We start from the raw sequence: 17,032 nt of genomic DNA, 5'->3' as shown, positions 1-17,032 counted from the left end.
TCTTCTGTCCTCGGGACACATTAATCTAAAATTACTCGAGATAAATCATGGACCTTCCTCCTTTCCTCATTGTCAAGACTTTGAAATTCATTTTTTTGTATGTCATTTTGCTCCAAGTTTGGTCTGACTCCCAAGAAGGACCAAAACTTAAACTACTTATTTTAATATCATACAAGCAGCTGTTTGCCACTTCATGGGTCATTAAGTATCAAGAACATTTGTGGGTAGGATGGGGCAAAGTCATTCCAGGGCTTCAGTAAACAAGTCCATTGCCTGTGTGCCTAGACATTCTTCCAGAAAATATTTTCTCAGATGTATAGCAATTAGCTCTCACGTACACAATTGCTTTGTTCTTTATTCTTTTAATCTCACCTCCCTGCTTCTCCCCAAGCTGCATCTTGATGCCATGCAAATTGCCCTTGATCTACTTAAGTAAGTGTGACAGACTAATTGGTGAAGGCATGGCCGAGACTCCCAGGTTCAGTTCTCAGTCTGAGATTCCAAATGGAGCAGAAGTCGAGACTGTATTTCAAAGACCCAGGTACAGTACAAGTATAATGGGCCAAATGGCTTTCTGTGTTATATCTTATTAGACTCAAGAACTTAGAAGGAACACAAGTTTTGAATCATTATTTATTAATTTCTGCTAGAATCCATTCTTGAGCTTAAGGTGTGGCTGTGAAGTTCTCCACAGTCAGCTAAGCTGTTAAGGGTCACAAATTATTTATTAAGGCCATTAGGTAGATTGGGAGGGTTGTGTCATAACAAACACAAGAACATGGAAATATCTAGATGAGAAAAGGTCCATCTGGTTCATCTTCCACAAATAGACTGGTCAACTAATCACAGCAGTCAAATCTCCAGCAATTAATAATCTACAACACATCCAAGGCATGAAAATCCTGAGGGAAGAGTCTTGGGGATCATAGATTCTCCAAATCATAAATATGTCTCAAATTACTTCTCTATGGGATGTCACAATATTATTTTCTGAAAAAAAGCTAGATTAATTTGGAATGTGTGTGTCCTCTGCTCTGGGGCAATGTCATGGTTGGCAATAAATGGCCCTCTAGAATCCTAAAAGTTAATCATATCTTAAACACTTTTTCCCCCCATAATAAGGGAAAAATAGAGGATAGAAACCACGAGAGTAATACAACTTCTTAAAATAAACAGATGTAGACAAGAGAGCACAGGGATGACATTTTATAGAATGGTTTAATCAGTTACAAACTACACCCTGGGAAGTAAATCATTGCTCCCCTACTTCCAAGCTTCACGGGGGAAAAAAATAAGATAATTTCTGCAAAAATGTGCATCAAATCAAATATTCAAACAAAAGCATATTCTCACCCAAAATCTCAAAAAATAACGATGCAGCAAAATAATAATTCAAAGCTACTTACACATATTCAATAATTAGACCCCTCCACACCTGCCACATTTCCTCCCAGAAACCTCAAGTTCAGTCCAGTCACCTGATCAAAACGCATACACAATCTGAATCTGTAAAAGCTAGGGCATTTAAAAATAGCAAAGTCCAAAAGCAATCAGTTCTAAACAAAAGTGATTTAAAACCACATACATAATCCCAAAATCCCTCAACTGTGATTTTCCATGTCCTTATATAGGCCATTCTTGGAAACAGCACAATGACTTTTCACAAAAACCATCAAATTATCCACATTTTGAACCACTGAATTGTGCAAGTTTTGGTTATCAGGTCAAATGTGTTCTTCGTTGGACCTTGTACTTCTGTTTATGATGTGGAATAGTGAGTAATTGGGAATAAATCAAACCAACAATCGACCAAGGAAGTTTGAAATACATTGGTACTAATTTCACTGATTATATATACTTATTGGTTGCATTTTGATTTGTTTATTGCTGAAACTGTGAAGTCATTCAGCTCCTCCCCTTATTTTTTATACCAGACAACTCTCCTGCATTGCTAAGGAAGAGACAGTACAAAGAACTTTATATGAAGTAAGCATTAATGAGCAAAGAATACAATCTGTTAACCAGTAAGGTGTGACCTTTCTACTTTACGATACCAGTTATCAATGCTCAATTATTCCTCCAATGCATTTCAAGAAATTGAGAGGGGCATGCCCAAAAGAAAGCTTTGAATTTAAAAATGAAATACTGTCAATTTGATTTTAAATATCTTTGAAAGTTAATTTATGGATTATATGCCAATTCCCATTATCCGTGGCGATTTCCTTCATGGTAGTGGGAAATTCTGGTAGATTTAATTGCGTAAACATCTGCTGTGCTAGTGAATGGGACAACACCCTCTAGGTGGATCTACAGCAAGGCATATTCTTCCAAACATTTCAGGAAGGGAGCATTTCATGATGCACATCACAAACTGGTCTTTTTCTCCTCACTTTTAAAAAAATAAATCAGTCTGCACCACGAATTGCTCAAAATGTAAACTGATATCAGCACAATAATGTTACTAGTGCCTCTGCAATTTTTTTCTGGGGGGGGGGGTGGTGGGGGTAGGCTAATTGCCCATCTCCTTAACCAATAGAAGGAAAGGACAAAGAGGCACAGCAAATGTTAAAGATGGTGGATGAGTTAATTTAGGTATTGTTAGTGCTGTTCAAGAAAGCAAGAAAAAGTTGTTAGAAATTAAAAGGAGTAAATGGCAAAATGAAAACTACAAGCATTGCCCAATCATGATATATTAAACCAGTACATCAATTCATCATGATCAGTAAAAGTGAAGCTACTTTCATAAAAAGACAAGAACTGCTAGATGATAAAAGGGCAAGGTAACATTGGTCACCTTTACTGTTTGGATAGTTGCAGGATGTGATAAAGGAGTTGCCTACTCATGATAATCAGTCTCTGTAAGTTAGTCTGCCAGTCTCATAAATTTACACAACTGAGTGATGAACAGCTTTGGAGAAGGGTTTCAATCAAATCATTCCTGGAACAATTCACTACCTGCTGAAGCAAGCCATGACTCTTTAGTTAAAGCCTCCTTAAATGTGAGTGGCTGCTTGTGGACTCTCGATGTTCAAATGAATTTGACGAAGGTTAAAATGACATTGGGTGCACCATTTGGCATCACTGTGAATGATGGGTGGCCTCTAAGCAAGTACACATCTTCCCCATGGAGCTCCCAGAATATTTCAAAACTGTAAGACCCATGCACAAAGGACACAATTAAGTTTAGGGTTAGGTTTTAGATTAAGTTACTTGTCTTATAACTCTGAATCAGCATGGTTGAGTAATGAGTCTAGCAATAACAACCTGAAAGTGACAAACAAAAACTATTAAATGATTGAATTTGATATTAGATTTGAGTATGGAAAAAGTTATAAATAAGGTTTAAAACCTAAATAATTCAACTTTGAAGGATGGAGAAATTGACCACAGTAAGCCGGAGAGACCACAAATCCATTTGTTCTCACTCAGGGAATCCAACATTAAGTTTCAGACCAGGATCAGAAGACACATCCTTAAGCACAGTCCTTAAAATGGGAATTATCAGCTCCAGAATGTAGTGCTGAGATTAATTTGCATTTATGGTACAAATTTAGCAATTCCAGACTCACAATTCATGGAAATTTTCATGCCAAGATTGCAATTGCTTTGCTTTTTTGTGTGGCCAATGGTGAACTATCCAGCAGTTGTGAAGAACCAGAACTCAGCAGATTGCTTCAGCACAAATTACACTGTGTTTTATGGACTAATACTAACAGGAGCCATTAACTTGTCTTCATATTTCAGTGATTTCTCAGCAAATGTCTACCTCCTATTTTTTTTTAAGTGACCAGTATTCTAACTAACTCATTTTTCTAATAAAGCTTTTCCTACTTTTTTGAATTTCTGCAGCTCAGCTCGAAGTTCCCAATATTCCAAATACACCCACAATAACTTGCCGTTTTTTGTTTTGTCTGTGTTTTGTAGATTTGCACAGTGTGTTTCATGGTCAAAGATATATTTCAAACCAGTTTCGATGCCCAACTCTTTAGCAATTGGATTAGCAACAGCTCGGCTGAGCATCTTCCTCTCTAATTCAAGTCTTTCTTGTCTTGGTATAAAGTAACTGCAAAAAAGATTTTGCCTATCGACCAAGGATTTTTCATAATCTTTTATTAGTGCTCTGGCTTGAGTTTCCCACTGTCCTTCTTTCTCCAACAAGTCCTGATACAAAGCCCCTGCTACTCCTGAATGTTGCAGGGAACGCTTTTTCTCCTCTATGTTTTTACGTTCTTGTTCTAGCTGCCGGCGTTCTTCAACGAGCCGATGGCTCTGTGCCAAAAGCGCTTCACGATAACTTTGGACTTTGCTTTTGAGCTTCTCCTGCTCCAACTCACAACGTGCTAGTGAACGTCGATTCTGAACAATAATATCTTCGTATTTCAATTTCAGATCTCTCTCAGTGGTGTCTATCGATTTCTTACACGCTGCTCTCACTTCTTCAATTTCTTTCTGTGATTCTCTGGACCAGATCCATCCTTAATAAAACAAAACGAAAGCAGCTTTCATTCTAGTATTTTTTTTTAAAACTGCAAAAAAAAAGCTTTCAATTAAAACTAGATTCATCTCTTTCATGAGAGAAAATGTAACTTTCAAGTTCCCTACTTTGCAACGTACAATTATAGGGATTATGAATTGAAGTGAGTTGAGATATATTTAAAATAAAAGACCACTGCCCAAAGGTCCAACAGTTTAAGTTGTGTTTCTGCATTTTTTTTACTGCAGAAGAACACCAAATCTACATCATTTTGCACTATGAAAAAAGTGGTACAACCAGGAATGCAAATTCACAACACTTACGGAAGGCAGCAAGTGCCAACATAGGAACCAGCAGAGCGTAGTTCCATTTGCTTCCACCACCTTCCCCATCCCTGTAATTGGGTAAGATATTCCAATTCTGCCTTGGTTCATTTAGATTGTTCATGGAGCCTCAGGCTGCTACCGATAACAGCGATATCTGGATTTGGGCAGGAAAGACAAAGCAAATGTTTCTCCAAAGATGATGAACAAATAGAAGTGCAGTGGCTTATATCAAAATATTTTTACAAACAGTGCTGTGGAAGGATATTTAAAATAAAACTTTCAAAACATTCTGTGTGACTCCCCAGTCAATGATACACTTCAAGCACAATACCACTGGCATGTCAAATTCTAGAAATGGTGATTGAAGTGGAAGATTAATGAACCAACAGTTTAACATGGTCAACAAGTTCCATTTTGAAGAAGTTGATGGACTAATTGCTTTTAACATTGCCTGTCTTAGTTAAAACAAACATCACATTGTTAAAATTCACCTGCACTGTATAAAGCTCATACTGTCCCTGACCCGGGAGTGTTTGTTATTAGCTGTAATAAAAGATTTACTTGGTATGTCACCTGCACTCTCTGCCACTTTTCATAAAATATTAAAAAACATTATCTATCCATCCCTGCACTTCTATAACTTTTCAATTACTTGCATACTCCACTGTCTGCTTTACCAGAGTTTTGGCTCCTCCATAAACTCAGTAACCGTTGTGTGAAATGGTTCTTTTCTGTCTTCAGGATCAAGGAGTCTGGACACGAGCTTTGTAGACCAAAACTAGTTTAATCACAAAGGCAAACGCGGGACAGAATGGATGGGAACAGACACACGCTCACTCATGCACAGGATACCACGAACACGAGAGGGAAATCGCAGCTGGGGTAAGATACACTCACACACACACACTGATACAAACAAGCACACAGTAACAATGTACAAACTTTAGGATATAACACTTCAATGCCTGTCCCACACTAGCATTGGCCCTTAACGCTCCCTGAGTCTGAGTGAAACGCTCCCTGACCATGTGGTGATGCACTCTTACCAATGATCTCTGCAGCATTGTCTCACTACTCCTGGGGTCGTCAAAAGAGGAAGGGCTAGTGGATGCAGCCCTTTTTATGGTGCTAGGAGGCTGGGTGGAGCCTCACTGTCGTGACTGAAACGAGCCAGTGGTGTGGAAGTCAAAGACAAAGGTTCCTGCCACAGCCAACGGTCAGGCAGGTTCAGAGACAAAGGGTACTGGTCAGGCAAGTTCAGAGTGGTCAGGCAAGTTCAGATGCAAAAGGTATTCTCACACCTGAGGGGTGGGTGGAGCCACACCTTGATTGACAGTAGTATCACTTCTGATCAGAGGAGCAATGCTGTCCTCCGGTCAGCGGGGGTCAGTGTCGTTACTGTCACGTGACAGCCATGTGGATTTCTCACAAAGGTAACCTAGGCTCCAATTCCATCCCACTCCTTGACAAGGGTTTGTGGACTCCAAGTTTCAACCCTCTAAAATCCTAAGGTTATTCAAAACTTTGCAGCCCATATCCCATTCATGCAAACAGCATAGAGCATTTAACGCAGTAAAATGCTTTATGATGAATTGTCAAATGCAATGATTTGCGTAAGGAACTAGGAGAGATTATGGAGAGCTTGGTTCTCAAGTTAAAAACGGAGAAAAATGCAGGGAGGTTGAGGAAAGAAATACTAGACCCTAGGACCTTGGTAGCTGAAGATACAACTGGAAACGACAAAGAAATTAATTTGGAGACAAGCAAGGAAACCAGGATTAGAGCATTGCAGCCGACTGTTAGAGGGCTAGAAGAGATTACAGAGTTTGAAAGGGGCACAGAAGTGGAAGAATTTTAAAACAAGACTGAGTATTTTGACATTGAAGTGTTGCTTACCTGGGAGCTGATGATAGGTCATTAAGCACAGGGCAATGGGTGACAGGCCTTTAATCGCTTAGCTCATCAGTTTTTTTTTGCTAAGAGCAGCTTTGGTGTTGTGGAAGATTGCAGGAATCCAACAAGGAAACCCTTGGTAAAATAGATATAAATTTGGGAGGTTGTATCACATCCAAGGAATTTGGAAGGGAGAAGGTGTTTACAGAAGGGGGAAGTGATTTGCAAGTATGGAGGGACCAACAATCAATTTTTGAAGAGATGATAACAGCAGGTTTGAAGAACTGTTAGCCATATCAGCTAACATGGGGAATATGACAGGAGTGGTAGGAAGGAGGTGGTTCTCATGGATGAGGAGAAATGGGTTAGAAAGAATTTTGGTACTCAGCCCGAGGACAACCTCAGAAGCCACCCCAATGTCTGTGCTGATGCTACATTGTTCCCGATTAAGCAATGATTTGGTAATCTGCACTACTGTCACTTTATATCAATCAGTGCCAAACTTTGATAATGCTGTCTGAAGCACCTTGGGATGTTTTGCTACAAAATACACATATAATGAAATTCTTTACCATCTGCATGTCCAATTTTTTTTTTAGCTATATCTTCAAGTTTTCTTACAGTTCTCAGCACTGTTTACCAAAAAGAATTGTATTGCCAGTCATTGCTTTTTCTGTATCCAAACACTATCATTGGTAAATGAATACAAAGTAGACCACTGTAAAACACTTGCACTGAAGGCAATAAGGGTATACATAAATGTAGAAGTCTCTCTTGGTTCACATTTGATCTGAGATTAAGGATAACCAAAAAGGAGAGGCTTATTTGGATAACATCAAATTGGAGTATACCACTACATTATTTCCTTTACAACTAAAATAGGTACTATCACACTGGAAAAAAATGCACTAATTTTAGCATTGTAGGACCAATTTTAGCTGGAATAGTAATTGTGTACATTGTTAATATTAAGATTCAGAGAATAAAAAGTTAAGCTGTCAATTGCAAACGTCTAGAACTTGCAAGTCAATTTAAATTGCTTCTCTGTATACTTGTATGAACAGTATCCTGCTTTTGATTATTGTTACACATTAATTGTCAATTAAACTCATTACAGAAAGTAGACTTTAGTAATTAAAACACACTTAACTTTTTATGGACACAGTAATTGTTAATGCAATCCAGGTCAACCATGTTCAATCTCATAAAAATTGCAAGATGTAAATTTTTTAAAATATCTTATTTTTCCTTTATGTCTATTAATCCAATCTTCCTCTTCCTACTTCTCTTTCCTTAAATGTTAAATTTCCTTGGATAAGGAGCTAGCATGCTGGTTCTGCTATTAAACAAAGGTCCCAGGTGTCCTGATCCACTCGTCATATTATCATCAGCTTATACAGCCAGGCAAGTTAAAGTACAAGGTACTTCAGAACTGAAGGCAGGTTTAACAATGTATGCTGCACGTATCTCATTGATGGCTATTCATTCATATTGGATATAGAGTTGCACAATTTTGGAAGATGATAGCAAAGGAAGTAGTTCCTATAATGTGAACTTCAATGTAATATATGCAAATGAAATGCAGCGATTTTGAATTGAAAATCACCAGCTATTCTGTACTCACTTTAATAAAACAGATCTCAATCATTTAAGGCTGTGCTTGGAACTTCATAATAATAGGAAAAGATTAAACCCTTGTGGATTTTGCACAGTGTTCTCAATGTTTGCTCAACTGTAGTAATTCAGACCTGGTTATTCAGTCACACAAATATTACAGACACAAGATATTTGAACTGTGTCAAATGTTCCAAAAGCTAGCAGTATCTCACGGCTTTCAGTTCAGGAAGCACAGACATGAGTGCAAGCTCTGCAACATGGAAGGCCATCTCTAATATGACTCCCAATAGGTTGCCCAAACTAAACATCAGTCTGATTTCATCTCCTGGATATTCCAATCTTTCGACAAAGAGTCTTGTAGTTCCAATTTTTTTTAATCGTCCAAGGATATTCAGGCCTAGAATGATATTGCAAATGAAAGCTTTATCGTACATACCTGGCAGGTGTACTCTACCTCTTTTATATCAGGCTAATGAGCTATTGCACACGCATTCGTTTAATGATTTATTGGAAATTTCTACCACCTTCATTTTTATTCAAAGTTACTGTACGCAGAAGTAGAAAGACTTGCATTCACACAGTACTTTTCTACCCCAGAGTACTCCCAAACACTTTACAGTCAATTAAATATCTTAAAGAGTTTCCACTGTTGTAATAATTAAGGTAATGAACAACCTCCATTTATATTGTACCCCTGACATAACAAAAACTTCCGAAAACATTTCATAGGAATGTTCTCAATTGGACCTGACGATAAGCCACACAAAGCTATTGAGACAAATGATCAAAGGCTTGGTTTAAGGAAAATGGGTCTTGAAGGCAAAAATATTTCCTGAACTCCAAAGCTTCAAGTCATGACAGCTGAAAGCATAACCACCGGATGAGGAGTCATTAAATTCAGGGATGTGCAAGAGCCCAGAATCAGATGAGGGCAGATATCTCAGAGGCTGTTAGAGGTGGAGGAGATTAGAGAAAGGAAGGGATGAAAGGAGGAACTTGAACACAAGAATGAAAAGATTTAAACTGAATTATTACTTAATCAGGAACCTAGTGATAGTAAACAAAGGAATGGTGGTCGATGGGGGGGGGGGGGGGGAGAAAGAAGCTGCTGTAGTGTGTTGGAATAGTCAAGTCTGGAAGTGAAAAAAAGGCAAGGGTAAGGGTTTCAGAATTGAACAAAGCAGTCACGGAAATGAGGCTCAAAACTCAATTTCGGGTCAAGTATGCTGTCAAAGCCTGGAGACACAAGAGACTGCAGATGCTGGAATCTGGAGCAACAAACAATCTGCTGGAGGGACTCAGCGGGTCGAGCAGCTTCAGTGGGAGGACCCTTCCCTTCTCCTCTTTATATTTGCCAACTCGCCTCTCTACTCTCAGTCCTGATGCAGGGTTTCAACCTTTATTGATGCACCATAGAAAGCATCCTATCTGGATGCATCATGGCTCGGTACAGCAACTGCTCTGCCCAGGACTGCAAGAAACTGCCCAGCTTGTGGACACAGCCCAGCGCATCACAGACAACAGCCTCCCCTCCTTGGACTCTGTCTATTACTGTACCTCTTGCTGCCTTGGTGAAGCAGCCAGCATGATCAAAGACCCACCCGGGTCATTCTCTCTTCTCTCCTCTTCCATCAGGTAGAAGATACAGGACCCTGAGGGCACGTACCACCAGGCTTAAGGACAGCATCTACCCCACTGTGATAAGACTATTGAACGGTTCCCTTATACAATGAGATGGACTATGACCTCACGATCTACCTTGTTGTGACCTTGCACCTTATTGTACTGCACTTTCTCTGTAGCTGTGACACTTTACTCTATACTGTTATTGTTTTTTACCTGTACTACCTCAATGCACTCTGTACTAACCCAATGTAACTGCACTGTGTAATGACTTGATCTGTACGATCGGTACGCAAGACAAGTTTTTCACTGTACCTCGGTAAAAGTGACAATAATAAACCAATACATCAACAATTCCTTTCCTCCCACAGACACCAAAACCCATTTTGCTTGCCTGACGTGCATTTCCAGTGCTTTCTGTTTAATCTCACATTCCTGGCATCTGTATTGTCTTAGTGAACGGCCTTGAGCAGCCAATCATCAGGATGGAGTCTGCAATTCGGGAACCAGAGAGTCTGCTTTTTGAAATGATAAGTAGGACATGTATTGTTTAAATTAAAAAGAAATTCCAGCCAACTTTATGGATGAGGCTTGCTTGAGCTCCAAACACTTGGCTTTGTGGTACAGGAAGTTCCAATGATGCCCAACATTTTGACAAAAGGGAGTGAGCTGGCTTTCTTTTGACAGATAAAAAAGATTTTTTTTCTCAAAGTCACCTTTAAAGCTAGTAGCAAGGGGCCAGATACCGCTGCTGCTCCATCGCCAGGTAACTCACATTGGTGGTGAACAGGCCCCTGCAAATTAGGTGACAGGACAGTTTCTGTCAGCAATAGACACCAAGTGACTATCCAGGCAACGCAGCACATCAAAGCAGGCAGTGAGGAAGGAAGTGAACTTGGCCAAGGTGAGGCAGACAATTGACCCGATGGTCTCTGTCCCCATCGCTGTTGCCTCTGCTCCTGCCACTGTCATCTCCAGTTCCTGCCGTTCCCCCTGCACCACTCCTTCCGTTCCTGAGCTGCTGCTACACTGGCCCCACTCATGTTGTTGAAATTTTCTCCTGTATTATCTTAACACAGAACCACAACTACATGCTTGTTAACTGGGACCGTACTGTTCAACATAATATTGCTTTTGTTGTAGCAGCTCTGCACCCCAGAACAATACATCTGCCCTTTAAATATTCTCCCGAAATGTAGCTCTGTGGGGAAAAATACCAACATTCCTAATTTTTAAAAACACACAAATTACTTGTTTTATTCTAAAACATAAAACAGAACTGCATTTACATATGGAGTATTTTAGAACTGTAATCATTACTTCATTGTGGGAAATACATGAGTCAACTAAATGCAAAAGATGTCCACCAAAAATGATAATTGTGTTTTGTAATTAGTGTTAACGCCCTGTTCTTTGAAACAGTATTACAGAAATTCCACGTTGGGCCAGTTTAACATTTACAGGAATCTCTAATTGTGCATCACTCCCTCATTATTGCACTGAGTTTCAATTTCTGAGCAAATGCGTATGGAGTGAGATTTGAACATACAACCTAGAAGCAAGAGTTAATCAACTGAGCCACAACACAGATTGTTTACAAGAAAATCAAAATAATAACAGAAAATACTGGAAATACTCAGCAGTCAGTCTGCATCTGTAGGGAGAGAACACTCATTATTTAGTTGCTTAACAATCATAGGTTCTTTAACATAGCAAGAATTGACTGTGAATCCTGATTTACATTTCCAATGGTTTGCAGTTCAAGTAACAAGTGTGCCGGTGTACAATGGACTGAGGACTAGTATTCACACTCATTATATCAGTATGTGGGAGTGTCATAATCTGAAGATCACCAATCTTCCAACATTTCTCAGTGACCTCATGTTCCCCGTTTTAGCAGTGCCGCCTCGTGAATCCTGCAAGCTCTAGAAAGACATTGCAGGAGGAAGTGCTGTTGGGGCTGAAGGACAGCAGGACTAACACTATCAAGCTTTAATGCAGCCTAGGACCAGGAGTGGAATTTTGCAGGCCAAGTCTGCCCCAAACCAAACAGGAGACACAAGAGAGATTGCAGATGCTGGAATCTGGAGCAACAAACATTCTGCTGGAGGAACTCAGCGGGTCGGGCAGCTTCAGTGGGAGGACCTTTTGCTTCTCCTTTTTATATTTGCCATCTCGCCTCTCTACTCTCAGTCCTGATGCAGGGTTTCAACCCAAAACATCGACAATTCCTTTCCTCCCACAAAACACGAAAACCCATTTTGCTTGCTTGATGAGCATTTCCAGTGCTTTCTGTATAATCTCACATTCCTGGCATTGTACTGTTTTGTCTTAGTGAACGGCCTTGAGCAGCCAATCGTCAAGCAGAGGGATGGAGTGTGCAGCTCGGGAACCAAAGTGTCTGCTTTTGAAATGATTAAGTAGGACATGTATCCTTTAAATAAAAAATAAATACGAGCCAATTTTATGGATGGGGCCTGCTTGAGCTCCAACCACTTGGTTTTATGGCACAGGAAGCCCCGATGATGCCCAACACTTTGACAAAAGGGACTGAGCTGGCTTTCTTTTGACAGATAAAAGATTTTTTTTCTCAAAGTCACCTTTAAAGCTAGTAGCAAGGGGCCAGATACCGCTGCTGCTCCATCGCCAGGTAACTCACGTTGGTGGTGAACAGGCCCCTGCAAATTAGGTGACAGGAAAGTTTCTGTCAGCAATGGACACCAAGTGACTATCCAGGCAACGCAGCACATCAAAGCAGGCAGTGAGGAAGGAAGTGAACTTGGCCAAGGTGAGGCAGACAATTGACCCGATAGTCTCTGTCCCCATCGCTGTTGCCTCTGCTCCTGCCACTGTCATCTCCAGTTCCTGCCATTCCCCCTGCACCGCTCCTTCCGTTCCTGAGCTGCTGCTACACTGGCCCCACTCATGTTGTTGAAATTTTCTCCTGTATTATCTTAACACAGAACCACAACTACATGCTTGTTAACTGGGACCGTACTGTTCAACGTAATATTGTTTTTGCTGTAGCAGCTCTGCACCCCAGAACAATACATCTGCCCTTTAAATATTCTCCCGAAATGTAGCTCTTCTGCGGGGAAAAATACCAACATTCTTAATTTTTAAATCACACAAATTTTTTTTATTCTAAAACATAAAACAGAGAATTGCATTGATATACTTTATGGAGTATTTTAGAACTGTAATCATTACTTCATTGTGGGAAATACACGAGTCAACTGCATGCAAAAGGTTTCCACCAAGAATGATAATTTTGTTTTGTAATTAGTGTTAACCCTCTGTTCTTCTCTGAAACAGTATTACAGAAATTCCAGTTTAACTTGTCATTTACAGGAATCTCTAATTGTGCATCACTCCCTCATACTCCCTCACGCCATGTTAGTGTACCAGATAGTGTGACGTTATTACTCGCCAGCAACGCAGGTTCAATTCCCACCACTGTCTGTAAGGAGATTGTACGTTCTCCCAGTGTCTGCGTGGGTTTCCTCTGGGTACTCCGGTTTTCTCCCACATTCCAAAGACATACAGGTTAGGAGCTGTGGGGGCATGTTATGTCGGCACCAAGTGGCAACACTTTTGGGCTGCCCACAGCACATTCTCAGTAACGCAAAAAGGCGCATTTCACTGTGTGCTTCGATGTACATGTGACTAATAAATAAATATCTTTTGCACTTAGTTTAGATTTCTGAGCTCATGCGGATGGAGTGAGATTTGAATACTCAACCTAGAAGTAAGAGTTAAATCAACTGAGCCACAACACAGATTGTTTACATCAAAGTAAAATACTGGAAATACTCAGCAGTCAGTCTGCATCTGTAGGGAGAAAACACTCATTATTTAGTTGCTTAACAATCATAGGTTCTTTAACATAGCAAGAATTGACTGTGAATCCTGACTTACATTTCCAATGGTTTGCAGTTCAAGTAACAAGTGTGCCGGTGTACAATGTACTGAGGACTAGTATTCACATTCATTACATCAGTATGTGGGAGTGTCATAATCTGAAGATCACCAATCTTCCAACGTTTCTCAGAGACCTCATGTTGCATGTTTTAACAGTGCCGCCTCCTGAATCCTGCAACTTCCAGAAAGACATTGCAGGAGGAAGTGCTGTTGAGGATGAAGGACAGCAGGACTTACACTATCAAGCTTTAATGCAGCCTAGGACCAGGAGTGGAATTTTGCAGGCCAAGTCTGCCCCAAACCAAACAGGAGACACAAGAGAGATTGCAGATGCTGGAATCTGGAGCAACAAACAGTCTACTGGAGGAACTCAGTAGAGGCAGCATCTGTGAGAGGGAAAGAAATTTCCTCCAGCAGGTTGTTTGTTGCTCCAAACCAGATCGGGATGGGTGATCACCCTGCCCTCCTTCAGCACTTCAAACATTCATTGCCTCCACTAATGACAAAGCCTGCTTAAAACCTCCACAAGGGCAGTTATTGGAATTGGTTTATTATTGTCACTTATACCGAGGTACAGTGAAAAACTTGTCTTGCATACCGATCGTACAGATCAATTCATTACACAGTGCAGATACATTGAGTTAGTACAGAGTGCATTGAGGTAGTACAGATAAAAAGAAACAATAACAGCCTTCTCTCCTATTGCATCAGGTAGAAGATACAGGAGCCTGAGGGCACGTACCACCAGACTTGAGGACGGCTTCTACCCCACTGTGATAAGATTATTGAACAATTCCCTTATACAATGAGACGGACTCTGACCTCACGATCTACCTTGTTGTGACCTTGAACCTTATTGCTCTGCACTTTCTCTGTAGCTGTGACACTTTACTCTGTACTGTTGTTTTTACCTGTACTACATCAATGCACTCTGTACTACCTCAATGTCACTGCACCGTGTAATGAATTGACCCGTATGCAAGACAAGTTTTTCACTGCACCTTGATACAAGTGACAATAATAAACCAATACCAATAAGTGTCACAGCTACAGAGGAAGTGCATTGCAGGTAGACAATAAGGTGCAAGATCACAACAAGGTAGATTATGAGGTCAAGAGTCCATCTCATTGTATAAGGGAACCGTTAGTAAATGACAATAATTAACGATGCTGCAAAGCTGAAACGGACAGAGAACGCAGGAACTCTGCAGAGGAGAGACTGCAGACGCTGGAAATCTGCAGCAACGCACACAGGGCCGGAGGGGCTCAGCGGGTCGGGCTGCGTCTGTGGGGGGAATGGGACGGGGGGGGGGGGGGGGGGGGGGAATGGGGGGGGGGGGGGGGGGGGGGGGGGGGGGGGGGGGGGGGGGGTTGCGGGCCGAGTCCGTTTGCCGCCACAGACGCTGCCCGACCCGCTGAGCCCCTCCGGCACCGTGTGCGTGGCTGCAGACGCTCAGCAGCGCAGGCAGAGAAACAGCGACTGCTTCAGTCACCTTCGCAACAAGGACCATCCACCCCGATTAGTTCCGTTCCTCACCTATTGTTATGGCGCAGCCGCCGCTCTCGGTGCGGACCCGGGGGTGACCGACGCTCCGGAGCGGGAAGCAGCAGCCGTCACACGGCCGGACCCCTTCCCCGCACCGTGACGGCACTGCGCAGGCGCCCGGACCTACTCCCGGCACAGTGACGGCAATGCGCAGGCGCCCGGACCTCCTCCCGGCACCGTGACGGCACTGCGCAGGCGCCCGGACCTACTCCCGGCACAGTGACGGCAATGCGCAGGCGCCCGGACCTCCTCCCGGCACCGTGACGGCACTGCGCAGGCGCCCGGACCTACTCCCGGCACAGTGACGGCACTGCGCAGGCGCCCGGACCTACTCCCGGCACCGTGACGGCACTGCGCAGGCGCCCGGACCTACTCCCGGCACCGTGACGGCACTGCGCAGGCGCCCGGACCTACTCCCGGCACCGTGACGGTACTGCGCAGGCGCCCAGACCTGTTCTCGGTGCCGCCGCCCGGCGAGACCCGCTCCGGGTGCCGGGACGCCACTGCGCAGGCGCCCAGACTTGTTCGGTGCCGTCACCCTGCTCGACCCGCCCCACCGACCGAGGCGGCGCTCGGCTGCCTGACGTCACCGCTCAGTACTCCCAAGATGGCGGCTCGTTGCCTGGCGGCGGCGCGGTTTGTGGTGAGTTAACCCGGCTCCGGTCGGTCCCGGTTACCTGGTGAAGGTGGTCTCAAGGTGCTGGTTACCGGGGTCTACATCGCTTACCGTGGCAGTAGTGTCGGTGTTCAGGAGCAGCTTCTTCCCCTGCGCTATCCCATGTCCGGACGGTCCATCGACACCACCTCGTTATTCCTTTTTATTTTGCACTAGTTATTTATTTCTGTAACTTATAGATGTTTATGTCTTTGCACTGTGCTGCTGCCGCAAAACACGTTATATATCAGTGATAATAAATCTGACTCTGGGCTTTCTGGTTCCAAGGTCATTCTGGTTATGTAACTGGTGAGCGGCAGTTCATCAGAAGTGTTATCACTGACTTGTACGTCGTGAAGTTCGTTGTTTTGCAGCAGCAGTGCAGTGCAAAGCCATAACATTACTATAAATTACAGAATAAATAGTGCAAAATAAAAAGCAACAATGAAGTAGTTTTCATAGACTGGTTGGTGAAGCTCTGGTTAATGTGACTGGAAGCTGCATGAATAATGCCAATAGGTTAAAGTGGTTTGTATGACTCTGGGTGTTGTAGTAATGACATTGGACAATGTAGCTACAGGTAGTTATAATATATGGTTAGAGTAACAGGGAATAGTTATACCAGTGAAAGTACTTTTTAAAACAAAGACTGCAGGTGCTGGAAATTTGAATTTAAAAACAGAAAATGCTGGGCATGCTCAGCAAGTCGGGCAACATCTGTGGAAAGAGAAACGGGGTTAATGTGTCAAGTCGAAGATCCTTTGTCAAAACTTCTAAAGAGAAAAAAAAACAAGCTAGTTGTATGTTTCCCGAAAGGTGGGGATTGGATAGGGCAGAGGAAATGTCTGGTCAGGGTTGCCATGAGTATAAGCTGTAGAGGATCTCTAGTCAAATGGGTTAATGGGGGCAATTAGAAAGTGATGGTACGAAGAAGTGTAATGTGCTGCAAATCGTATGGTGTTGGAACATGTCCAGCA

At 42.3% G+C, this 17,032-nt stretch overlaps 2 protein-coding genes across 7 annotated transcripts in view; one reads left to right on the top strand and one right to left on the bottom strand.

The window, feature by feature from the left end:
* Positions 1–1,199: 1,199 nt before the first annotated feature.
* On the bottom strand, positions 1,200–16,241 carry LOC127574275 (coiled-coil domain-containing protein 127-like). Of its 6 annotated transcripts, none has more exons than XM_052023148.1 (3): positions 16,128–16,241; positions 4,798–4,954; positions 1,200–4,475 (listed from the first exon to the last, which is right to left on the bottom strand). In XM_052023148.1, the coding sequence occupies exons 2-3, from the start codon at positions 4,919–4,921 to the stop codon at positions 3,805–3,807; spliced, it is 795 nt and encodes a 264-aa protein (XP_051879108.1). In that variant the 5' UTR covers positions 4,922–4,954; positions 16,128–16,241; the 3' UTR covers positions 1,200–3,804. The 6 variants fall into 6 exon arrangements, with proteins under 6 accessions (XP_051879108.1, XP_051879106.1, XP_051879109.1 ...); XM_052023146.1 differs by lacking the exon at positions 16,128–16,241 and adding an exon at positions 15,392–15,521; XM_052023149.1 differs by lacking the exon at positions 16,128–16,241 and adding an exon at positions 15,348–15,495.
* sdha (succinate dehydrogenase complex, subunit A, flavoprotein (Fp)) overlaps positions 15,926–17,032 on the top strand; it is a 40,519-nt gene continuing 39,412 nt past the window's right edge. The window contains exon 1 of the mRNA XM_052023140.1: positions 15,926–16,043. Coding sequence (XP_051879100.1) covers positions 16,008–16,043 — 36 coding nt within the window. The 5' untranslated portion in view covers positions 15,926–16,007. The remainder of the gene's footprint in view (positions 16,044–17,032) is intronic.

The sequence above is a fragment of the Pristis pectinata genome, chromosome 9 (assembly GCF_009764475.1).
Source record: "Pristis pectinata isolate sPriPec2 chromosome 9, sPriPec2.1.pri, whole genome shotgun sequence".
In the NCBI taxonomy this organism is placed as follows: Eukaryota; Metazoa; Chordata; class Chondrichthyes; order Rhinopristiformes; family Pristidae; genus Pristis; species Pristis pectinata.
The sequence above is the reverse complement of the archived record's forward strand: the minus strand, read 5'-3'. Positions and strand labels throughout refer to the sequence as shown.